The sequence below is a fragment of the Neodiprion virginianus genome, chromosome 3, assembly GCF_021901495.1.
Source record: "Neodiprion virginianus isolate iyNeoVirg1 chromosome 3, iyNeoVirg1.1, whole genome shotgun sequence".
Lineage (NCBI taxonomy): Eukaryota > Metazoa > Arthropoda > Insecta > Hymenoptera > Diprionidae > Neodiprion > Neodiprion virginianus.
In genome coordinates this window covers 31,803,046-31,829,464 of record NC_060879.1, presented here as the reverse complement: position 1 = coordinate 31,829,464, position 26,419 = coordinate 31,803,046, and the positions used below count along the sequence as shown (strand labels likewise).

At 43.3% G+C, this 26,419-nt stretch overlaps 1 protein-coding gene across 3 annotated transcripts in view; it reads left to right on the top strand.

Annotated features, from left to right (window-relative positions):
• LOC124300594 (protein sickie) overlaps positions 1–26,419 on the top strand; it is a 173,584-nt gene that overhangs the window by 55,935 nt on the left and 91,230 nt on the right. For 2 of the 3 annotated variants that reach the window (XM_046754863.1, XM_046754862.1), the window contains 2 exons: positions 3,707–3,824; positions 4,701–4,753. In XM_046754863.1, coding sequence (XP_046610819.1) covers positions 3,707–3,824; positions 4,701–4,753 — 171 coding nt within the window. Of the gene's footprint in view, positions 1–3,706; positions 3,825–4,700; positions 4,754–13,182; positions 13,870–26,419 lie in introns of those variants that run through there. The other variant, XM_046754866.1, reaches the window with a different exon arrangement.

Below are 26,419 nucleotides of genomic sequence, written 5' to 3'. Positions count from 1 at the left end.
CTCTTTCTCTCTTTAGCTCTCTTCCCGCCCGTCGCAAAAACATTGGCTCTCTCCCAGCACAATAAACACTACGAATCCAAGAGTGCTGATGCACTCCACGCAAGCAATACACACTGCCCATGCATACTTTATACGCCTTCTGTTTTGGCGCAGGACCTTTACGTCTCTCGCGCATTATACAGGCGTATCTATAGATCGGCCAACCAACGTCAGAGGCTCACACATGTACATACAAGGCGTAACATCGCGTGTACGCGCATCGAACAATACACGGTATAATGTGCACTTTATACCTGTATATTATAACCGGGCGTAGGTTTCATTGTTACCACCGACGGTCCGGAGGAGATTCGTGATCGTCATCTTTTCCGTCGTTACTATCATCATTATTATCATCGTCATCGTAGTTATATTGCGTATCTGTACGTATACGACAGTATTATTTTGTCACTCGGTCTAGTGATGGAACACAATAGACAACGTCGGGTCGACTTGATTACATCGAACTTAATGCTACGCGACGCTCATACCGATGTATTTATTGCTTGCGTAGGATACATCCAGTAAGTAAAGATGAATTATAAAAGCCCGTTACACGTACAAATCTCGTCAGGCCTACGCACACCAATTCAATACTCGCGATGGATTATTGTCGTACCTATAACTGCAGCAATGCGCGTGCAACTCGGTGACTAAGTATACGGCGTGCCACATTCACCACGAGGGGGTTGAAGAGATGCATTGTGGTTGGTACGTTTTGTGCGTTTTCAAGGGTTGGACACGCTCGTCAATTCCCTTCGTTTCGATTCATTCACTCCAGACGCGAGCTAGCCTCGTTCGACGGACGACATCGTTTACTCACAGAGGTGATTTTGTTTTTCTTTGATTTTTTCATAATCATCTTATAGACTTGTACCAGTGCCTGCGAGAATGAGTTATCGCGACTTCGTGATTCCTCTGCGAGCTACGATGAAGGAAAAATAACAGAATCCAACCCAATGCTTGTGCGATGAATTTTAACCCGGGCTTCTTCTTCTTCTTCTTATCCAGATGTAGTTATCGACTGGAGTATGAGGTCGTACAATGGGCACTGGAATAACGACATTCTGTGGCAGCTGCCGTTGATCCACACTGTTATTTCTCATCTAATTTCAACATAAAACCGATGTGATGTCTAGTCTATACTAATATATAAAATCCTTTGTCTCTTTGTTACCGATAAAAACGAGAACCAATCGACCGATTTACGTAAAACTTGCACCAAATTGTTCCTTAGGGTTGCTCGACGAACATTGGCTACATAAGTTATGTGAAATGGATCCAATTAGTATATGACAATTGCCGAGCAGCTTGACGGGTCTAGTCTCTTACGCACGGGCAATATAATCCAGTTCATTGGTGCTATCTTTGATTTTATTGCTGATCAACTAGCTTCCAATTCTTTAGTCTTGACTCGTTGGGCCGTTATAACGTGACTGCAGCTACCGGAATTCGTAACCTCGATCGCAGCTGGTATCTGCACCCGTAAATTCAGTATCAAGGTGCACCGTATCATGAACTGCACAGGTGATCATTACGTATCACGCTCTACAATTAGGAAAAAATGAAATCGTGCTGGGAATTTTTAATTTTGTATGCACGATCAGCCTCTCGGTATTCTCATTTTTCTCTTTACACTTCTCTGCCGTGATCGGATTGAGAAAATATAAGCAATGGAGCGAATCGATGTGATGTTGTCTGTTTTGTTGAAACGTAAGTCTACCGTATTTCGCTGACGAGAAAATAATGTTGACGAGAAGTCAGATATTTCTAATTCTCTAAAAGTTCGCGAGTCATCGACACTCGCGTCTGTAAGAACGTAACGATGCGAAGGTTTACGACCCCGCGCTTGATTTTCCCAGAGTGGTGACAGACCGGGAAAACCGGGAATAGTCAGGGAATTTCGTCTATCAGAAAAATTCAGTTGAAAAGTCACGGAAAAGTCATGGAATTATGATGGACCATACAGGGAAAAAACATACTTTCTTTACAAATCGTCTTCAAACTTCAGCTATACTTCGTAAATTCAGTTAACGATAAGTTAACTTTCGGAAATGGTATTGTTGAATTTCTAATCATTTGTGTGAAACGAAGTAATACCACGTGTTTTTTAGATCCAAAATTATATAATCAAGGTGCACAAATTCAGGAGCTTTTGGTTATAAAAGCTACCCAACATCACGCAAGTTTCGTTAGAAAAAGTCAGGGAATTATGAATTTTTTGACGGTAAAAGTCAGAGAATTTTATATGAGCATAATTGTCGGCATCCTGTTGTGTGAAAAATGTCGCCTTTCTCTTTCTTTTTTCCTCAAATTTCATTACAGAGTCGTTAATCATTCGCTTCACGCTTTGATTGAGTTTTTTAGAAATCTACACCAGACGACAAATTTTACGAGCTTACGAACGTCGGCTCGTTACAAAATCGATTCGCCATTACGATCCGAGATAGTGGTGGTATCGTGTCGTTGATGTGGTTCGAGTTCTTACAGAGGCAACGAGGCAGTTCAGATAAGTTACGGATCGGGACGCGTGAGGTTCGCACACCGTCGCTGTACAGCTCACACCCAGAACGTCAATTACGCACGCGATTGTTCGCAGGTAACTGCAAAACGAGTTGCAGTTCGCATGCTACATATTTACTGCCAATCTCAGCGGCTACCGCAACTTCTCGACCTCCGCCACAGCGGCGGGTGAATAAAAATATTAATCAAGTCAACGGTTCTACAGCTCCATAAACACGTGATCCTATTCACTGACCGTTACAATGCCCTGGTTGTAGGCCACTAAAGTTTACAATTAGGAGCATGCGTGCTTACTTAGACGATTGATCTTTGCACGGTAACGCCAGATGTTTATTTTCTAATCTTGATTGTAGCTCCTACAGATTGAGATTAATCTGCGAGTCATTCGTCAACTCCGATGCTACTCTCTCCGATCACTTTGGCATACCGTGAAATATGAATCTCTGTTTATTCTTTAAGCACGATTGTTCTCAATGCGGTTAAGAGATTCGTATGCATGCAGTAATTTTTCTGTGCGCTGTAACGCTCAGCTGCATTATGGGATACAGGAATGTTTTGTTTCTTCTTCCATGGTATTCACGCTTATACTCTCGTTGAAACAGTGTATATCTTTTTACCGCGTTATTGTCATTCAAAATTCATCGCGTTCGAGAGTGTCGAATTGTATATTGAAAAACAACAAAAGGAAGAAACGAGTCACTCGCACTATCAATATATCGTGAAATACAGCTTGAAACATAAGAGCCTGATCCATTAAAGAAAAATCTCGTTGTTCGAAGCTGAGGTCCGTTTTTTCTTCCTCGCGTGACAAAATTCCGTCACTTTATCCGTACACGCGTCGGGTTACCGTGAACGACTCTCTGCAGACGTCCGTTATCATCAGCCTTCTTAGTAACCGAAAACGATCTAGATTCAACGGACTTACTAAACCCAGAATACTTAGGAGGACCGGACAGAGGCGATGGTAGAGAGGGAGGAAGTAAGAGAGCACGGCCGTTTCGTTTCTCCGAAACACTCGATGGCTTTATCCGCTTCTCTCTACCCTATATACATACGTATATGTATATTGTATATTTACACATGTATACACGTTGCAGTTATACGTTACATGCGCTAATGAACCTCTCCAATTTTCTTATTTCAGATATACACAGACTGGGCGAATCATTACCTGGAGCGAGGCGGTTCTCGTCGAAGGGTTGCGGACCTCCAGGCCGACCTCTGTGACGGGGTTTTGCTTGCCGACCTCGTCGAGGCTGTCAGTAAGTACATTAATATCACCGGACCTCTCGAAGGATTGTCAGGCGAGAGCAGCAGGTGGCTCATTGTTAGAGAACCTCCGCGGAGGATCCCAAACGCGTTGTACCAGCCAGCGAAACTAGATCTAGTCTTGCCCGAGGCGCGAATGGATTACATCGTGTTTCCAGACAGTACATCGTGCCAGAATTAATCAATTTAATGCGAATTTAAACAGCCGGCTTTGACACGTGCTACCAGTCGGTGATGCGTCAAGCAAACGGCTTCGACTCTTCTCCATTTGACGATCTTCGTGTGAAATCGATCATTCCTACAACACCCGGAGGGTGTGGAAAATTTCCAGAAAGCTCATCGAATGTGATTGCAAAACTTTTTTCATTCGGATTTAGATAGGCGTAGTCTGGCAATTGAAAGCAATGAGAGGTTTGCCATACGCGTTTCTAAGAATTTCTAAGCACTTTCTAAGCCTGTCAGCCCCGCACTCGCGTCCCGAATAATTTATTGTTCCGTTTTAACGTGGCGATGAGGGTTTTGGTATATTCTTTCAACTAAATTAGGAAGTAACTGTGCATGAAACACTTAAATGGTAACCGACAGTTAGAGTTTATGAGACGTGTGGCTCACGTGCTAACTCGTACGCCATATGCCAGGCGTTACGATATGTGCGTATGCACCAACGTACGTTACAATCATAGAGCCGTACATGCACAGGCAATTCCGCGTGTATTTGTTTGCGTAGGATAATAAGTATATGCCGCCAAGCAGAATGTTGTCTCGATTTGATTGTCGTGTACCGTTTGTCGCTATTTCAAATTAATATACCTATATAGGTCACTGGCCAATTAATTACGTATTGATTAATAATCAACTCATTGTTTCAGCCAATCAGAAAGTAATTGACGTCAATCGAAAGCCGAGAAATACGCAACAAATGGTGAGTAGAACGTTTCCTCTTCTACAATCTTTATTATATGTATAATATATCCGTACAATTTTTTTCGGCGAGGTTTCAACGCTATATCGGAAGATATATCATTGTCTGAATGTGGAATAATGCTACCGTAGAGAATTTTTCAGTGTAAAAAAAAAACCACAAAAAAAAAAAATATCTAAGATAATTAGATGATGAAATTTTTTATTTACTTTAGGCGTGCATTAAATTGAACTCACGGGTCTTTTTTGACGAGCGATGCCGACCGCGGGACAAGAGCCGCAACTTTATTTTAAGTGCATCTTGAGATTAGAATCAATATGCGGGGGAGGAGAAACGGACCGGAAGACCGAAGACGATTAGAGAACCGGGCTCTGATCCCGTTTAAAATGAAGATATCGGCTCCACCTACGGTCTCGGAAAAGTCTTAAAACCGGTGGGCGTTTGCTGGGTGAATCTTGAGTCATCGTGAGCATCGAAGACGCGTAGACGCATCGCCCCCGACTCAGGGTTCCTTCGGGATATGGTTAGACTTTCACGTAGGTGGACGGGACGGGACGCCGGGTCCCCGAGGTGAACCAGGAGTACAAAGTACAAAGGAACCGAGAAGTACCTACACGTGTTTGCGTTTCTAGTCGATCCATGGGGGTCCGACCGGTGATCTATGGGGTCTTCGGCGCGCAGCTGTGCGGCGCGTGCCTTAACCGAAATATCCATATAAGCGCCATCTTTTTTTTTCTATTTTTAAATAACTACCTCGGGTGCAGTAAACGGTTCGCACCGAGTGTCGAGTACCGCTGTAAACATTGACGACTAAGAAGGGAGAGCGAGAGATGAAAATCCTATCGCGCACCCACGCGGCTATAAATATATGCGGACATGCTCGTACGGAGACCCAAACATACGTATACTATGAATCTTTTAAACAGTCATCTTACTACCCAGGTTTCTGTGTCACTGGGCTGAACCACGCTTGATACGGTGCGATCCTCGAGTCGTTATTTCACACACACTCTTTTTCAGAGGATACCAACCCGATATACATATTTTCTTTTCGTAATATCTCACAAATATAGGCGGCAAGACTGCGGAAACATTTGCTACCTTGTCAACAATGATGATGCTGATACTTATTAAAGTCCGTTTTTCCGTGTTTTTATAATTTCACTTTCGCATGGAATTGTGTGAGACGCTTCTACATGTTCGAAATTTGTATGGATAATTATTGATTGCAGTACAATATATTTAGAGAAAAAAATTCTGTCCTCGCAATCAAAGTGATCGTAGACCGCTTCGTACTGAGATCCGATCGATCCTCAACCACGGTTTCAGTCTTTCATCAACTACTTAGTTTTCGAGTAAATTTTTTTCCAATTAAGACCGATTTTCACAGCCGCTGCTGACCGTTGTGTATAAATAATATTTGTCACCGGTTCGCTGGTTACACGACAACGACGAAAGTAAACGGGGGCAAGCGAATATTTTCTGGACAGATTCCAACCGGCGGAAGTATCTATCTCGCGAGAGACGGGCGACGACGCCTCATTACCGCGATTACTTTCTGCTTCCGTTAATGAGCTGTAATCACCTCGTATTACCTCATACGTAGGAAAACCGTTCTTCGAAGCTTCCGGCCTGCGGCTCGGACCAGTAACAGTAGGATCTGGAAATATGTACAGTGTGGAAGGCGATTAATGTACACCGGCTCGGTGTCACGTGGCGTTTTGCGTATCCGGTCTGAAGAATCCGAGAGAAATTTCGAAGTCATAACCAAAATGATTTTTACGTAGAATTGTATTTAACTGACAATTGTCAACGTAATAATTTACGCATACTCAATTTACTAAATATTATCAGTCGCGATTTGATTGTTGATATAACTTTCATGGTCAATAATTGAGCGACGAAAGAGAGGAATGAAAATGTGTCATTTGAAGGTAAGACAGGGTGAGCGTGATGTAGAATTGAATTCTCAAACTCGACCCGAGGTCCTGACTACAAGCCTCCGCAGGAGCATAAAACGATGATTTACGATGTCGGTCTTGCGGGCGTTGAAATTTTAGAAAAACAAGTCTCCGTAAAATAAAGCGCTAACAAGCTTCAACACAGTTACACGGCCACCAGGCTGATTAGCATAAGAAATAGCGTCTCGTCGTGTCTGGTAATTAAACTGTCTAAAATTTTACTACCATCAGCCGCGTATTCCGCCGATTTAACCCGCCGCGTGACGCTGCTGGCTGCAAGTCGGCTGTGTTGTAACTTTATAATACCCAGTCAAATGTTAGGAAGTACTTACAGGTCTACCGATCAGCCGTGGCAGACACGCACGCACTGCGAATCTCGAGATCACTGGTACACGCCCTTTTAAGTCGCCGTTTCGCTTTGTTTTATTTGCCCCGATGAAAAAAGATGGTCGGTATAGGGTTTGCATGCATGAATTAGGAACCACGGCCCCGGCTATAACCTCACTTGATTTACATTTACTTTGCGAATTTTCACCCGCAAGGGCGCCACGTTGTACAACGTTTCCTATAATTAAACTTCACGCGTGCAAAACGCGAGACCCACCTTAGGTACTCTTTTGCTGATCGTGGTTCACGCACTGAATTACCCTGCGATGTGACACGCAGCCGAGAAACTATTGAGCTTATTTGTTTCTTCGTCCCTCTGGCTTGTTGATAGTTTGGATCGAGTTTCATTTGACAAAAATCGCGCGAAGGAAAATAGCAAGATAAAGGTCCGCGGAATATTTATCATGGAAGTTTAATTTTGTGGAAATAAATATCTCCCGAGGTTTGAGAAGAAAAATCGGACATCGAGAAGCTTTCGGAACGAGCGGACGAACGGCAACGTCATCTATGGAGTCGCCAGTGGTCTAGCTGCACTACTGTAATCTATTTCTATTTCACGAGATCCTATGACTCACGAAGATTAGTCAACTCCTCTACCAGAGCTTTAACAAATTTTCTCCTCCAATTTATAAATACTGTGGAAAAATGGTCAAGTCTAGAGTCTGGACGTGTCTGGAGCAGTTTAACGGTGTATCACGTATGTGATTGAAACTAGTAATGCTACTGTAACGATGCATGTTCAGGAAAACTGAATTATCTGAAATTAAGTAAATCATACCACACCAAACACATCGATATTTTTCGAAAGCCAACTCCTCGAAAGTCATCTTAAAATTGCGAAATAATGATTTTCTTCCTGATGTTTCGTGACGTTAACGTTGCTTACTTCGATCTTGTTATTACATTATTATAGCAAGTATCTCGCGCTGCAGGACAATTCACACGATAATATCCTAACAATTGTACTCGGTCATTGCGATGAAAAAGTCGGTACTCTGTACCCAAGTATCGATGGGCATGACGACCTGGAGCGAGCGATTTGCGTCGATCTAATTGCCCCTCGTTTCTACGCGTAATCGGCGATTCGGAGCCTAACTGCCTGGCGATAAATGGTAAGAGGTAATCGCGATAACCTCGGACCGTGTTATCTTGTAAAATTAATCGGTAAAACCTGACTTCCGAACGATGCGGTTAAACTAGTTAAAACGGCGGGTTACACCTGCAAGCACATCGTTAAAGAGCGCAACGGAAGGTCATCGAGATGGTAAGTTATGCGGTCGATGAGCAATAGACGCTGCACGCTTATACGGTGGTACAAGGCATGCTAAAGTATGCTAGAGACAAATTGTTAATTGCGGTAGCTACACGCGTCTCGTCGCTAAGAACTTTCTCTGCTGCTCGTATCCTATAGAGTTCCTCTTTTTGACGCAGCTGATGCTACGCTGCGTTGCGCTGCAATTAACCCGGAATGCTATACAGCTGTATTTGTAATTATCGTTGAATTCAGAGACACTCTTCCGAATTTCAGAGGGACACACTCGGCGAGAGAAGAAGGCACGAAGTGCGTCTGTGAAAAAAGAAATGGAAGATTAAAAACGAAACGAGAGGAAGTTGAACGATCGGAGAATCGAGGTCTCGCCGTTTTTAACCGCGTGCTTAAATTCGATGCGGTTGGACCGATATTTTTAGCGAATCGGATCGAATCGGTGACCTTTGGCGTCGGGTATCGATTTTTTTGCAACTCCGCGACGCGCACGGCTTCGATCGATCTTCGACCGTTTAATATCGTGACGAATTATCAAAATATTTTCTGAAACACGTACGCGTTGAATACGATTTTGAACGCTTGATAAACCGATACACTCGCATAACGTATCATATGAAATCGTTATGCGGAACCGATTGAATGCTATGTGAAATTTACCCCCGTGAACCGATCAAACGTAGCCAAGATGGAATTAACTTCACGTTTCAACGGGCCGGTCCGATTTTCGATAACGATTTTTCACCGGTCATTCGACGTCGGAAAGACGAGTATGTACAAGGTTAGTAAAAAGTGCGGTGTGGGTAGTCCTTCTTTGACTTGTTGCTGCAGTAGTTGGTATAACATACCTGTGTGAAGATCCACGTGATGCGCATCGGTAAATCGAATGCGGTATTCCAACCGCAAGTATTTGTTCGTTTCTTGGACGTAATCGATTCTCAAGTCCCTCGGGAAGAAGTCGGCCTATTGAATCGCGGGAAAACAATTAAAATTGACGCTGGACGGCAATACGGATCGATACGACCCGACTCGTAGATGTTATATATTTATTCAAGAACTCGCATCACGTGTGAGATACTTATCGAGTAACGGAATTGAATTTTGTAAATTAAAGAAGGAAGAAAAAAGAAATGATACAAAAAGTATTTTCTATCGCTAATGATATTTGATTGAGGAAGGTGAATGAAAAAAGAAGGAAAAGGAGAATATTAAAACCTCATGGATCGTTGTGGGTCTTACATAGATAATGGCCTACTGAACGAGGTAATTTATTTAGATTGCTAGGAGTGAGAAGGAGAGAGAGAGAGAAAGAGGAAGAAAGAAAATGGAAGGAAAAAATCACCCACCGTATCCCACATGAAAAATATACTCGTTTGCGCCGTTACGTCGTCGTTTCTCTAACTTGTCTAAGAATTACTTGAATACCCAAGTTTTCAGGAAACACGAAAATTACTGCGCGGGCGCACGCGATCTCCTAATATCCAGCCACTTGACGCGTCCTCATCAACGGATCTGAGTAGGTGTGCCCTTTACAGTGCGTCTGGATCTCTGATATAAACTTGAGGTAGCGCAGGGCAATCTGAATAATTTCCTAAACACCGTACCTAGTTGTTAATTATTTCATTGCTACAGGCGTAGGAGTTTCCGATCGTCAATTCCAAGTCTAGCGATCAGTTCGTACGACGGGGGACGTTAATTTATGAAAAACTGTTTTATTGAGATTAATTAAATCCAGTCCGTTGACTGTTGGGATTAATTCACGGGCCAACTGGCTGTCCCCGAACATTTCGTTGCTACATGCGCCGCGCTATTCGTGTTGTGTGCAGTTGCGAGTTGGGACCGAGATTAGATGATGGGTCGTACAGTTAACCCGCTCGTATATACACGTGTCTCTAGATCTACGATTAGTTCTACGTACGTGATTTCTTGGGATGATCTCCACCCGCAATTATCTTGCCTCTGTAGGATGTATGTAACCTTCCAAGTAATTGCGATTCTTTCCTTTTCTTCGTTGAAACGTGCGCCTATTGTAAACCGCATTACAGCCTGTTTCTACGTCTATGACTGAGATATTAATTACCGTATTTATACCGCAGTCATCACGGCACACCGAGGAATGTTGATCTATTCTTTTTCACGGGCAAAAGTTCTCCGTTCGCACGAAGTTGTACATCGTTCAAACTTACACGTGCAGACAGAATCTATACGGCTAAAAATAACGTACACCTTGTCATTTTTCAAATTACCCACAGGCGTGTCTCTTTTCGATCCGACGCGTAATTTTATTCATTTTTCCATCAGTCTTTCATTACCTGATATTTTTATTTTCTCTATATTTCCCATGGGGAAAGCCTGTGCCACGATCCCAACGTGCAGAACGGTGTGTTGATATTGGAATTATTTATAGCCGATTTCTAATTACTGCTGGACTTCAAATCCGCGATGGGAATTTATATTGTTTCAGGTTTTTCAGTATAGGTATTTTTTTTTTGCCGAATGCGTGACTTATTGAGTAGTGGCGAATGATTGATGAAATGTTAGGATTCGTAAAGATGTAATGAAAATTTTCAACTTCTGATGAATCTATTTGAACTGGGACAATTTTGTACAGAAGTTGGTGGACGATGTTTTTTGCAATCAGTGTTGATCCTGAATCTAAATTTCATGATTTTCCAGGAATGCTTTGAGACAAAAATATTGCCATAATTATTGTCTAGTTCCAGTTTAAAAACCGCCATTCATAAGACTCTCGAGAAATTTATAACTTTTACGGCCTCCATTTTCTTTCTCGTTCGTATCGGCCCGAAGATGGTTAAACGCAAAATTGCGAAGAGTGTAGACACGAATGATGCCCATCTCGACACGTATGCCGTGCGTGTTGGCAGCATGGGTATTTCACTGTATAACCCATTCAACTGTGGCACTTAAGGAGCACGCAGTGATTTCTGTAGGGTTATATTTCATCCCTCTTTGTATCTCTCTCGGTTCATCTCGTCTCGAGCAAAAGTGTATGGAACATGTACAGATACTCATGTCGTTGTGTATGCACGCGTAAAAGTTTTGTTGTAGAAACGCCATAAACGTATATTAGACCACTTATACATGTAGCGTCGTGCAGGCTGCGCGTCGTCGTCCTACACCGTTTGTTATCTGATTAATATTTTGATTTCAACCGGGTGGTCTCAATATTTCTAGATTTTTATAATCCGAAGAGGTTCCAAGTAGACACAAGGATTAAGGTCTACCTCTGTTATAATACATATAGGTATACATAGGACCCAGAAGGAACTCGTCGAGCGTTTATAAGATAAAGAGATGCGGACGTATACAGCGTTTGTGGTCGAAATACGGAGGCTTCACCAGGGGTTCGGTCACGGGTCTGCCACACCCCCGTGCAGGGAGAAACCAGGCCACCTGTGGTGCCGGTTTTACGGTAACCGTACATAAAACATTTCACTTCCCTGGAATATACCGGAAAAAAGACAGAAAAACACGTTCTTGTTTATCCTAGTTTTTATTTTTATATTTTTCGGATCGTGTCTAAGAGAGGGGAAATAGACAGGAAGGGTCAAGGGGTGTCACGATCGTTTAGTGCAGATTTTAAGCGCGATTTCGAGGCTTGTATTCACCAGCAGCACAGCTTCTCGATGACGCTGAGTCGGTTGCGGTCGTCGTAACTTGTAAATTCATTAGTCGTCAGGACCAATTAAACTGTTTTATTCGCTCTCCAGTTGTATAGTTATACACGTACTGTTCCGCCCGGTTCTGCAGTCGTTAGGCATGGTAAAAAGTTGGCAAAAAGTATAAATGAAAAAAAAAAGAAAAAAAACCCATTCTCGAGTATTGTATGACCGCGAAGCGCTGAGTGCTCCAATCACGTCTTGTGGCAGGATGTTGTACCTGTGGATTAAGTGCTTTTGACTTAAAAACACCGAGAACTCACCGGAAGAGCGAAAAACAAATCCTCGAGTACATAGACTTGCGTGTTTTAGTTAATTGCGTTAGAGATATATAGCAAACTGGACACTTGTAGTTAGTGAAAATTGTTCGACTTTAAAAATTTCGTAAACTGTTAAGAAATGCACAAGTAGAAATATTTCTCAACCACTTTTCCTTCCTGCCAAGTATCATACCTGAGAGATTCTCCACGGGGGTTTTCTATTATCTACATACCACGAAGCAGCGATGAAAGATACGGAGAAAAAAGGAAACAAAATTGCGAGTCATGGGGAAGAACCTGCATCCCTGTTTTTCGTATAGAAATTAAACCCTCGTTGTGTATAAAAAATGTAGGTATAGTGTAGTTTGAAAATAGGAAGGATATTTTGAAAAATTTCATCCAATCAGCCGGGCATTGTGTTCGGGATAGGAACTCCAGCGGGGATGTTTCCTATTGAGGGTTTCTCAGGGCTTTAGGGAATTAGTTATAAGGTGTATCCGTACTTTCCAGCGTGTGCAACGTGTCCAACGTGCCCGTGTCTCGACGGAATCTCAGTGTATGCGTGATCAAGTGACGTCAGTGGAACCGCGATCAAACGTCCAATCGTAGGTCGGTACCTGGACCACGTGACGTACACACGTTACGTTACCATGCCCCGTAGTGCGTACTCGACCAGCTCGCACTCTCTAGTCTCTTTTATTCACTATCACACGTCGCCGTTCCCCGAGCGTGTAAGTGCTCGGTAGAGAGAGAAAATAAGAGAGGGAGAGAGAGAGAGAGAGGGAGAGAGAGAGAGAGAATACAGCCTTATTGGAGCCTGAGAGTCGAGTGTTTCACCGTGAGCTAGTGTATCGCGAGAGGTCCAGTAGCGCGGATGCTGTGTCCGATCTCTTCGCAACGGTCCGCAAGCGTGCGATTGGCAAACCGACTCGATCGGGCTTTCAAATTGCCCGCGCAAATTTGCCGATTTTGTTTTTGACGGTGTCGCCTTATTCGAATGAAACACACTACGCGCAGTTTATTTTTGCACAAAATTTGGCTCGCGTTATTGTAGGTACGAGAGAGATACTCGACTTCGGGCTAAAGAAACTCTTTGATAACATTGGCTAAGAGTTTGTGGACCAGAGTTTGATGGTGATTGCATCGGCTACGTCAGTGCCTGCAGTGCAGTTAGAATGAAGTGTACTTAGACTCTGAATCGATTGCTACACATTTCAACGTTGTTTGGTAGAAAGAAAGACCCGGTAGACGACGGTGTTCCTATTAGATAAAATACCAATCGGTAATAAATTTTTACGATAAGAATAAGTTTGTGTTTCATTGGTAAAACTTTTATCGTTTCGTGATGCAATGTTCTAGGAGTTCTATACGGTGAATTGGCGATATGTGTTTTAATCAATAAATTGAAATCGAGTTGGTCGTCGTGTCGAATGATACTGGATGCCAAACTTTATAAACTCGAGAAATTTGAGGATAAGCGTTTTCCGATAAACTACGCAAATTCAGCTTATAACTATCAACGAGATTAGTTCCTCGCAGCCAGGATGACATCGTGCTTATACAGGTAACTGAATTGCGGAAAATATACAATATGTTTAGTGAAAATCTATCGAAATACCGCAGAAAAAATTGTTACGCTGCTTTAACAGTAAGAAATGAATTAGAAATTTCACTTCACAAAAAATTCTCAAGCAATATGTAGAATATTACAGTAGTATATATCTGGTTGCGTGTTTTCTCTACAAATTGTGTAAACTGTGAAATTCTATGGTTTTTCGTTATTCAAATCAACGTGTTTTGGCAAAACTGTGGCAGAGGTCAAAATTTTAGAAAGTCGTTTCTTCTAACAGAGCTGTCAGGACATCGTGAGTTGTTAATTTACTTGAGTATCGCTTGTTAAAGGCGAAAAATAAAAACCTATATTTGACGTTATCGATAGCCGAATCACTTTTGGATTTCAAATGTTGCAAGATACTATAAGTCTAAAAAAAAAGTGGCATACATAATTTCTAGTATAATGAAGACAGTGAATACTTGAATTGATTATTAACTTTTCTATCACATGTAGTTCAAAATGTAACCTAACACGTAGATCGATTGAAGAGATTGAAAAGTGAAACACACAGACTGTTCTCGAGTCGTAAACAGTGCTTACAGTGATCGCCCATCGATTATCGAAAGTGAGTTACATGGAGTATAAGCCATTCGAATATGTAAACAAGAGCGGTCGCAAAAATTTTTCATAGAATTTGAAAAATTTGATATGCTGACGGTAACGCTTTTACGCGGTATCAAACGTACATTTTCAAGTGCGGTAAATCGAGGGAGCGGATAAACGTGTAACAACCAGCCTGTGTATAAAGTGCATATTGTGAACACGTGGGTATTTCCAAATCACGCTATACACTCGTTAAGCAGCGAACGGTGACCAGGCATTGACCGGTTGTCAATAATTAGATAGATTATTGTCGGACCACGATCAATAGCTACGGGCACGTCCCTCCCTCCCCCTTATACCTTTAAGTACCATGCATTGGTAGATTGTGCACGAGGTACGCGGCTAATGAGGAACACAGTTTTTAAGGTGTTCTAAATCCATGTTCGACAATCTGTACCTGACCGGCGATCCTCGGACCTGTTCTATGGTGTGCGCGACGATAATACGAGCACATGCGGAGGGAGAAGGAGGGCAGAGAGGACCGATATTTATTCTCGCATTTACAAGCTCTTTCCGAGAACAAGGAAATAACCTGACTCACTAGTTTACACTCGGTCATGCGCAGCTCGGCTTTTCTACGGAATCTAGATAAATATGATTTCTTTCGAAACGATTCGTAACGCTCAAACCTGCCATGCATGCATCGACTTACTTCTTTTTATAGACGTGACGATTCTCACACCAAGGCATATTATGTCCTTTATATGTCCACATGTATATTCACGTCTCGGAGTTGTAATCTAATGATTTACCCGTCTCTCCCGTTGCCTGTGGTAACTCAACCAAATTGGCTGATCGCCAGGAGTAAATTGATGGTTGGATCCAGATACACGAGCACACGTGATACGATTCGTAAACGGGAGGAATTGGCTTTTCTTGCATCCGTTAACCAGTCCGCTTATTATGCATAATGCGAAAATTCGGCGAAAATCTGCAACTTATTTTTTACGAGGCTGAAGCTACCAGCCAGAATTGACAGCCAAACGTTCTAATGTTCATTCGAATCAGATAGTGATGTCCGAAAATCTAGACTTCGTGAAATACCCTGAATCCAATACAATACTTTTGTAGAATTATGAAAATTAAACTGAACTGCACTTTGGTATTTCCAAAAAGTTTAACCTTCTTGGCTGCTAGCTTCAGCGTCGTACTTTTTTTTCATTCCTGATTTTTACGATGTTTTGGAACATCGTATTTTATTGCGTGTATCACTACTGCACGAAGGTGGTTGAAAAGAATCATACTGATAAGAATCAGCGTTACCTACCTGTGGAAAAAAAAATTGAAAACATTTCCAGCATCGAAGATCGTTGTTTTTTTTTTCGTTTCTTTTTTTCCGTAACCTTGCGAATCTCTTTGTCGAACAAACCTCATTCCGTCAGTCAGACTCGTTGTGTTTTACGTAACTCTTAGCAAAGTCCTTGGTGCGAATCACGTATTGTTATGACTGGTTGTCGGAGTTTACCGTATCGCCGGGTTTCCGTAGAACGAAAATTGATGAAAAACTAGCGAGTTATAGGCGTACATGTGCACGTGCGAATTCCGCAAGGAAAACAGCACCGACCCGTACACCTAACAATTAGCCGCTAGGGCTCGTGGCACGTGCGTTCCTCGACAGCCACTCCAGCAGCAGCAAGCTCAATGCACTTACCTTTCCGAGTAGGTACGTAGTTTGGTTGCACCGCAGGGCTAACGAGTCGATTGACTCAACTCGAATAGGCACGGGTATACGTATAATAATGAGAGTCTGCGTACGTATAACTGGCGGTATTATTGCACGTGCGAAATGTGAATTGAAACGAAATGCAAAGCCAAGGAGGCGAGAAGCAGCTGAGAAACCAATCGTGTTATTTAATAATCCAGCTTATATCGCTTCTCGTCCCCGTCCCGTCTCTTTTCGTATCGTTTCGTCTCGCTTGGCGTGAACGCTGCACTTCGAGCCAAGCCTTCTGCGGTCTCGTTAAGACGTTATCATGTGACTTAATTGTATACATTCGGTTTGGCTCTTTCTCGTTCGCTGCCACACTCCGTACATGCATGTACGTGCATTATATGCCAATTCGGGCGGACGTGACAGCCACGGCTCGAACCACACCACGATAATATTTCAGCATTCGGCGTGCACGCTTACTGGTATGCGTACTCGTTTGTGCTTATAAATATATACGTATGTGTATTTATATTTGTATATTTACGTATACAGGCGAGGGAACTTAATGTATGAGCTTCGTTGATTTAATCACCGCATCGAGAATACAAGGACCTCTTTAATCCTTCAACCGCGTTCTTCGAAAGTTACACAAACTTACCACATCCTGTCGCTGTAGTCATTTTTGGCATGGTATACGGCGTGTAATGTTGCAGATTTTCATTTTCATCAGTTAAACGAATCTGACATATATTTTGTTCACTCTGTGGCCTATATTTCGAATTAATGATACATAGTGCCTCTGTGCATGCAAAATAATCCGACATGGTATATATATTGACGATTCGTCAGACGTACAATCATTACTCCAATACGACGTGCAGATGTCTTTTAATCTGAAAACTTGGACAATTACTTTCGAACATTTTTTAATACCATCGTCATCCACGACTCGAACAATTGGAATATCATTCGCTGTAGAAAATATGTTTCGGAATTCATTGGTTAGCACCGTCGCCAAAACGGACTCGAGCGAATTTGATACAGTGAAGTTGCGATGAAAGGCTTAATTATCCCTCCCCCCCCCCGATCTTCCCCTCTCCGCCCCTCGTTCTGCACACTGGCACGTATGCATACTATTGCATACCTGGGCCAATATGCAACATAACATGTATACCTATACTCTTTGCGAGAGAATAAATTATGAAAGCTTTGAAACGCTTGAAAGTGAACATATTTTTGGCATGGTCAAGGCCGAATAGCCGGATGAATGCTACGACGAAACTCGTGCCACTGACTTATTGGAGTGTCTGGACGACAATGGAGCGAGGAAAGATCCACGGCATATTGGTCGTTAAGACAACCATGTCACGATCTCATGGAATCTTATTTGAAAAATGTATTCCGGAGGCCCGACGGTGTCATGTGAGGCGTGCGTGGGAATAATAGATCGGTGCATCGTGAAACGAAAAAGGATTACAACCATGTCACTTCACGTTTCAAGTTTATATTGCCATAAGATTTCCCGTCAATATGCAGCAATTGGATATGGTGAAAATTAACGACTTGAAGGAAAATTCCACGGACCATTTTCTTCGCGTAACGCGTCAAGAGGTCGAATTCCCAGGGCAATTGACCGACACGCTGATGAAGTAGCCCAACAATCTCTGAAGCGAATGAAAAAGAGAAGAGGACGTAGGTATGCGAATTACTACAACGACTCGGGATGAAATTACTTTCTGTAAACAGTGTTTACTCATCTACCTTGCTACCTGCGGATAATTCGCGCCCCGGGCATTCGTCGTTCCAAATATACAGACGGGCACGAAAGGTGTGGCTTACACGATACTGTGTTATTCCATCACGTTCGTCAAAGCCACGTGACGTGTATCCAGTCTCTTCGGTGTGCATTTCGTCTCATTGTTGGGACCGTGTTACATACCTGCCATTAGCGGATACAATGCTCGTTTTCTTTGAGCTATTTCAACGAACTCGTCACTTGTTTGCCGCTTTGATATCGCAACGAGGTATCGATTGCAAACTTGATACCCTAAGTGACGAAAACAAATCTCGTGCGGTTGATAATTTAATTTTGTTTTCTCTTCAAACTGTAGCGAAAATAGCCAGCGATGTGAAAACGAGGAAGGGTCAATTAGCTGGGTGAAACTCGTTTTATGCTCAATTGATCGCGGTAATTACGACCGACCTTTGATCGTTGAAAATACGGATTGTGGGTAATACTAACAGAACCATGTCGAAAAACTCACCTACGAGTTGTAGAATAAGTCTGATCATAAGATGATCTTCAGATGCTGATTGTGTGCTCGGTTAACATTCTTCTTTTACATCTTTGCGAAAAATTTCGAGTGATTTGGAAAAACGGTAAAATCAATGAAGGACTGTTTCACACCTCATATCGACATAATTTTCTCAAGACTGTTGAAGGTTATGCGATTAGTTCCGAGTCGGTCGGAACATACGTTTAATAAATACCAATAAACACCAAAGAATCTTAATTCTTTTTTGAGTCAGAAGTGTAAAGTTTGTGGTAAACGTTAGAGAAATGGGAGACGCAGAATTGAGCCACGAATAAGCCTCGTATAAGACGAGTGGCCCCGGAACTTGTCGGTACTTACACGAATAAATTATTGTAATTTTTTTTAACTTATAAAATAGACTTGTACAAAAATTTTCGGTATAAGACATAATCAGCAACTCACCTACGACTTTTTTTAACACGACGCTGGATAATATCTCGCAGATGAATTTGTAGAAATCAAATCTCGGCATTACCGATTTCGATAAACAATGTTGGCACTCGACGCTTACACGATCAATTACGCATACGGATATTCTCGCTTTTCGTTGGGCAATTTTTTGCGCTGCAAATATTACAGCATCACCGTTACATTCCGCGGTCCGTTACCCCAGATCCCAGAAGCCCGGACCTCTTCTCCTGTGCTCGTGTTTGTTCGTTCGTTCGCTCGCTCGTTCACTCGTCTGATCTCACCTGCTGGCCCACAGACCTCCTGATGCCCTCTGATTTGCATCCTCCTTCGGGTCCGCATTTCCCGTTTTCGTATTCAACGGTACGGCTGCTTGACAAGCGCTCCGTGACTTCGGAGGAGGACCACCTGAATACGATAAAAAGGATATACACGTACAGCGGGATTTCCGAACTGAGTTCATTCTTTATCGTCACAGACGCTACTCTCTGTACAGTGAATCTATCATCGATTGCAAGTGTTCGAACAACGTTTCGTCAAGTTGGGTATTACGAAATATGATATTATCTGGTAATTGCTATTGCACTCCAGCTGAACATGCAATCGTCTAAACTTTAGCTTTTTTTTTCGCTTCGCAAATGTCCAAGTCATCGACGTAGCTATTAATTTGTTAATTGCGTCGTATAATTTTCTGCTAACTGAATTGCCATGCTTGTGGTTATTCTCATACCGATTTGTATGTTTTATAGTTACACGAATGAAATAAAAAATATTGTATTGTACAACGAAGTACGCATTGCGTACAAGTTGTTGGAACATTAGTACCTGCGTATCAGTGTTCTCTATATGCCGAAGAGATCGATTCAATTATTTATGGTTCCGACAGTGGGTAGGCTTCTTTTTACCAGGAGCTGCGCACCGTCGTTCGAATCTCGTGGTACATGTGTCGCCTTCTTCGAGAATAAATTTAACAAGATACCCGTGGCGTCCCTCAGGGACTGCACTCATGGGGCACTCACTTTTTATCTTCTTATTGCGCCTATCTTTCAAATTCGTGGATGTGCACCGAGGAATTACTGTTGAAGTATGAGCGCCGGACCTTGAGTGACTCTCCAACCAAAATACCTCTGTCGATGAGAATGTTTTTAAGAAAGAAGAAAAAAAGTTTATTCAACGGTGATTAAAAAAAATTAACAAAACAATAAAATAAAATCAAAAAAAAAATCCACACTGACGATGCTTGACGTGGCGAACTTGCATTTCAATCGAAATCCGCGTAAACCGATGATGGTCGATTTTTAACGATGCTCTTGAGTAACCTCCGAAGGTGTACGATGCTAAATGTTTGCGAATTAACCGATTATCTGACCTGTACGGCGTTACGTAATATGCAAAATTATTAGATATTTGTCGTTCAAATGTGAAGGACGAGTATTGCTGGACGATACTGAGGATTATCTTCGCTTAACACCGGGAGGCGTCGCGATTACATCACGTTGAATTGTTGATCATTATTTGCAATTCGCCACCTTTGGACATTGCGGTGTACCTACGTTATACGTATGAAATCGCGTGTGACGGTATAACCCGCACATGCCTGTCCCCGTAATTATTTTGCCATGAAGTAAATTGCAATTCCTTTCCTTATTGCCCGGTCGTTCCCGCGCGACGATGACGTCACACTTATCATTCTCGATTCGCGCCCCGATGCCCAAGAGAGAGTGAGAAAGAGAGAGAGAGGAAGAAGAGAAAAAAAAGTAAAGTACCACTATTCGCATCATTGCGTAACCTCGTTCGCTGATTTTGGTCGCAGTGTAATGACCGATGGCTCGTCCAACTGTCGCTACATGGCAAAGAATAACATATATGTATGTATATATACGTTATACGTATATAATATGTAAATATCTACCTACCTATGCGTCTAGCAGTCGCGTGCCTTCCGCCTTTTTCAGGAAGCAAAACTATCATTATTTTTATCAGGAAGACGAGCAACAGCAGCAGCTTCCTGCGGGCCATGTGCGCCTCGAGACCTCTCTATCTAAATATATACATAACTTAGCTTAGCCGAGCGAGGCCTAGTCTAGAACAGACAAAACGACCGACCAACCGGCCGACCGACGGACAGATAGACAGACAGCCGGAGCCGTGTATCCACCACCATGATGCAGCGATTTGGACAAGCAAGGTTTGAAACGCTTTTTAGGCGCCGCAGAAATTTCCCTCGGTTATTACACGCGGCGTACGTACGCTCCGCGTCTTTTCCTCTTATTCCTACAAGACAGCTCCGTCTCGGTTCGAGGTGTTAAGGACTCGTTCCGTCTGACACAGGCGAGAATATCGAGCCCTAAGCAGAGCTTCATTAGGATCGGTTATTTTCGTCACCATAGCCGTCAGGCTGTCTTCAACGTCGACGAGGGGATCTTGTGAAATATCGTGGAGGTACGAATGGACTGAAACCCTTGCGACCTTTTTGTTGTCGAGGACTTTTCTTCTTGCGGCAAACTTGAACGGGTTGGAGGAAATTGGCAGGCAGCCTCCGTGATCTTACAATCAGCAGCAAAATAGTTCAAAGATGTTGCCGTGCTAATTGTGCAAAATATCGTCAAGTATTTTACTGACAACAAATTAGAAGGTTGACGTGTCGTTAATAAGTAGCGTAACGGAATCAGGTGTACCGGATCTCGTTTCCAGATACTGTTAAGAGAGGTCGAGTGGCCTGCAACGCGTTCTGGAATCTGTGTTTTTGTCGCCCTTTGTAACGCCTCGGAATCCGAATTTTTGTTGTCCTTCTGGTGTGACTCAACTGGCGGAATTCCAGCGGTCGAACGTCGGATCGCCAGCTGACCCAAGGAGCGTATAACAGCTAAAGGAATTGTTTGTCGTATTACGATTCGAAGTTCCGTGTGACCAGAATTTTTAATCTGTATTTGAGTGCCGGTTGTTCTTTGGTTCCCATAACGCGAATCGTCCAACCTTTGAGATACGAAAGCGAATTGATTTTCTTCGGTATTAAATTTATATGAAATTGTTTCATAACAATTTATGCAAAACGTGTTCGGGTCTTCCGGCTTTCGGAATAATGAATTTTCCTGCACGGACCCGTCGCATCGACGCGACTCCGACTCGCTCTTTCAACACCCAGGCCTTTTCACTTAAAATTACGAGAGGAAACCACCCAATTAACGGTAATCCGTAATTCCGGAAAATCTTGCCTCAGTCACCGGAATTAGTTGAATTTAATTTCGAGTATCGTGTAACAGGTTCTGGGCAATTGCCTACGAGCCCTGCTATGCTTTTGCCGAAGTTCCGTTCCATCCATTCCATTTCTTCCGTTGATACTATACAGGAAAATAGCCCGGAGCCTGTATGCGCGGACTAAAAATAATGAATCCTAACACCATCAGGATCCCGTTACGCATTTCGACCGTACCTTGAATAACGATGAAGTTTTCAAACCTCGGATGTTTTCGGCAGAGATTTTATTCGAAGCATTACATATTTTCCCGGTTCGTGACCTGGGAAGCAATCCGCTCCCCGCGTTCTTTTATACAATAACTCTTTTTCAGCTACGATCAACGCGATTCGAGAGTGGGAGGGGATCGGGTCGGTCCCATAAAGTCCGGGTCTTGTGTACGACTATTTCTAATCTGTAACGCTGTCGTCGCTGCGTAGAATGACGCAGCGAAATCTGAGAAGGTATCGTAGACGCGCGGATCTCGCTGATCGTATATCGCGTGTGAAAAAAGGTGTAATTATTTTATGACTTGAGAAATAAATGTGCAAAAAATTCAGGCTAATATCCCCGTTGGACCAGCTCGTAAACAGAAGTAGAGAAAAAGAGAAAGAGTGAGTAGAAAACGTTGTACAAAAAGAAAAAGAAAAATGCGAAAAGCTGTGAGAATTGCATAATTTTTCGTGCTTCACGATCCTCCTTATCGCCTTGCGAGAGTTCGTGTCGCAAAAGCAAGTTAATTAATCGATGCTGCAGAATGAGAGGGAGAGAACGAGACGGAAAAAGGGAGGAGGGGGGAGTTCGTCGGTGTTTTATACGACAATTAAACCGGACGGCAGAGGTACGTGAATTACCTTATCGAGAACACAAACTCAGGAGAGAAAACTCTGTACACGTCGCCCATAAATATGTAGGTGCCCGATTTCAAAGAAATTCCATCGCCCGTATATATTCCGAGCGCGCGGTAATTATTGCCCTCTCTTCCTTCTTCAAAAGCCGCACTCCGCAGCCACGAGTGGGGGTGATTTTTCTTCTTTTTGTCCGTTGACTGTCTCCCTGCTTTCATATGGCATGTACCGTACCGGCATCCACCGGTGGGAAGGAATAACTTGATCAGGTTACAAGAATTGATTCGTTTTCCGTAGAGAGAGAACGTTGAACAAGTTGTTGATCGTTGTCTGCGTCTTCCTAACCCGTCTTGTACATTCGGCCTAAGCCAAGTTGCCCGAGACAAGAATAAGTCGATTGAGATTTCTTCAGGGCATTTTCTACTCAAGTATAAATTTTAGGAAACAGGTCCGAGGGTTGGTGGGGTTGGGAAAATCCACAAACCACAACATTAACGATGCACTCGTTTCCGTTGAAATACGATATGGGAAAGGACTGGAACAGGAAGTATTTCATCCGGGACGAAGAGCATACCTACCTGCGTTATTGACACTGCAGTACCTACGTTCCTCTGAGAAAATACTGATCCCTGGGTGGAATGGTCGAGGTGTCCGAGGCGAATAGACGCCTCGCTGTTTGCACTGGATCTCTCGGCTCGACCCGAGCGAGTTAAGAGTCGGCGTCTTCACCCCGAGCCGGAGCTGGCATTACAGGTATTTGCACCAGAGAAAGGAGCCGCAGGACAGTTTCTGCAGATAATAATTTTTGTCACGCGTCTGAAATCTCCGTAAAGGCAAAGCGTGTGAGTTTTTTTAACGCATGCCTCGTTCCGGAGACGCGGGGGGCACCGATCATCCAATGATCACTTTCTTCGCCGCCGCGGTCGCGGAACTCTCTGTCCCTGTATCCTTATCCTTGCTCTCCCGGTGCAGGGGAGAAGAGGACAACACCGGTCCCACGGGTCCGCAAGAAGATGTAACTCGCCGGGATACTGCAATGGAACCCGGCGACCTGCCGATGCCTACACTCGTGCCTCTTATTCTCCGATTGTGATTCCTCCTCTCGCGGTCCCCGAAGACGACTCTCCTTCTCCGCGACGAGTCGCGGAGATGTCCTCTTATGGTAGCGCTTCGCGTTCAGCGCCTCCGCGATAAAAATAAACAACAACAACGACAACAACAACAACGAAAAAGGAAAAAGAACTAAGATGAAATGTGAAGAAAAAAAAAAAATAAAAATAATCGAGTTGCCCTCCGCTCGCTTGCTTTTATGTACGCTGGTAAGAGTGTACGTTATAAAGACAAAACGCAGTTGGTAGCTTACGTCGCTGGAGGATAGAGAGAGAGAGAAATAATAGGTTGCGTAAGGATGCTGCATTTCCTCTCTCGTCTCTCCGCACCGAGACGGGATACGTTTCTCTAGGTGGTTTATCTGCTCGGGCGCATCCTTGTTTGATATTCCCTGGTGTCTCGTAGATTCGGACCCACTCTTCCTACGTACAATCTGGCCTTAGTCATGCACTCTCTAGGTAGGAGTCCAACGTTGACCGACAACGAGATTCCGTCCCTACTGCCAAGGGAGTGGTTTAGTTTAGAGGGTATAAGGGTACCATTCCCTTGGTATCCTGTCGGAATATACCTTTTTAGTCAGAAATTTCAATGCCAGGTTGCGAGTGATACATGATTCCACACTGGCATGGTGTCTTGGTCCTGTATTAACGTACCTGTATATAGTCAATCATAAAAACTGTTCGTACATAAGGTTCTAATAATATCTCAATGGATATTGAAATTTATTGAACAAATATCTTACATCACTTTTTCCATCCTCTACGTAGGTATACAGTGATGTTTATTAATGCCTCCGGATTCAGTTAACTTATTTTCGGTTCGAAGCAAAATGCAAGTTCAATTTTATACGAATTTTGTGACAATGGTTCCCATTCTCTTACGTTGCCTGCCCGTGCATCGCCAGTCGTTGTCACGAAATTCGTATAGAATCGAAGTCGCATTTTGTTTCGGGCCGAAAACAAGTTAGTCGGAAGGTTAAAGCATTAATGAATATTACTGTACATTGGGAATGTGTCTTTTTTTTTTGCATCTGTATCGTTTCCTCCCACGTTCCTTTCACACGGCGAAGAATGATGGTTAGGTCAGCAGTAATTCATTATGTCTACTGCATCAGCGTGTTGCAGCAGAGTTTATTACCGTAGAGAAGATAATAATTATGGGGACTAATTAAAGCGATGCAGCTTTTATAGCATTCTGTCACTCAGCAACTATCATTCCCAGCGCTTCAGGTGCGGGGAAAAGTATTGGCAAGTTACAGTCACGCATAAAATTGCGGTTATCAAACGAAAATAAATGCTCAATCCCCTTGGGTTATTCACTCCTGCGTGGTCACCGGAAAGCATCCCTTCGAGTACGAAGCGTAGGTGGTTAGCTATTGTAGCACTGAAGCCAATACGAGAAAGAAGGATCAGGCTGAACTTGCAGGCGAGCATCGAACCGGCGAATTCCCCTGCCCGCAAGTGCATCAAACAGATGAATTTCGGATGAAAGTGCACTGCGGAGATACGGGGGCCGAGAATCCGGGATAGGGACACGAACCCCGAACCCCTTTGCTTCCGTCACGAATCTGTGAGGAGAGCTTGCAGTGTACCAAAGTCTAGATACCCATGCATACGGATACTGACTATATGTGCAAGTGCATGCTCCGTCGCTGCAGCCTCCCTCTCCCTCTCGCTCTCCCTCTCCCCCTCTCTCCACTTCGAGTCTACCTTCGTTCGAAGGTAAGAGCGATCTATTTCAGATCCAGTTTACCTGGAAGCTGCACTCGAGCCTTGTGACCTTGCTTGCTCTCCTTTTACACGATCGCCTCTCGCGCGACATCAATTGTCACTCGTAATCAGAGCGCGAGGAGGAGAAAGAACGAGATTATGTCAGCGGCTGTACCTGCAGCCTGATACTGACTTGTCAGCTGACTCGACGATCTTCACAGAAATCACTCTGGATCGAATACTATAAGCACGCTTGGTCATTCTCGGCTTCTCGGCGATTCGGAGACCTGGAGCAAGTCGGAAAGCGTTGAGGACTGATTGTGTGTAGTCGGGGTACCGTGGCTGGTGGTCAACGTTGAAAACAGCTTTTGCAAGTATTGTTTGGTGACTCACCATCAACAGGGTTCTCTGCACGCGGCACGGCTTGCTTTCCGTCTAACGTAAGCCGCCAGGCTGAAGCTAAAACTAAGAACAATAGAAACAAAAGAACAACGCTTATGAAGGTAGGGTAGGGTCATATACCTACATGCCAAACCCACCTATGTACCCACTGGCATTTACTCGGAGTATGTGGAGCTACACTATGTAGGTTCAAATAAAACCACGTGTATATAGACGCG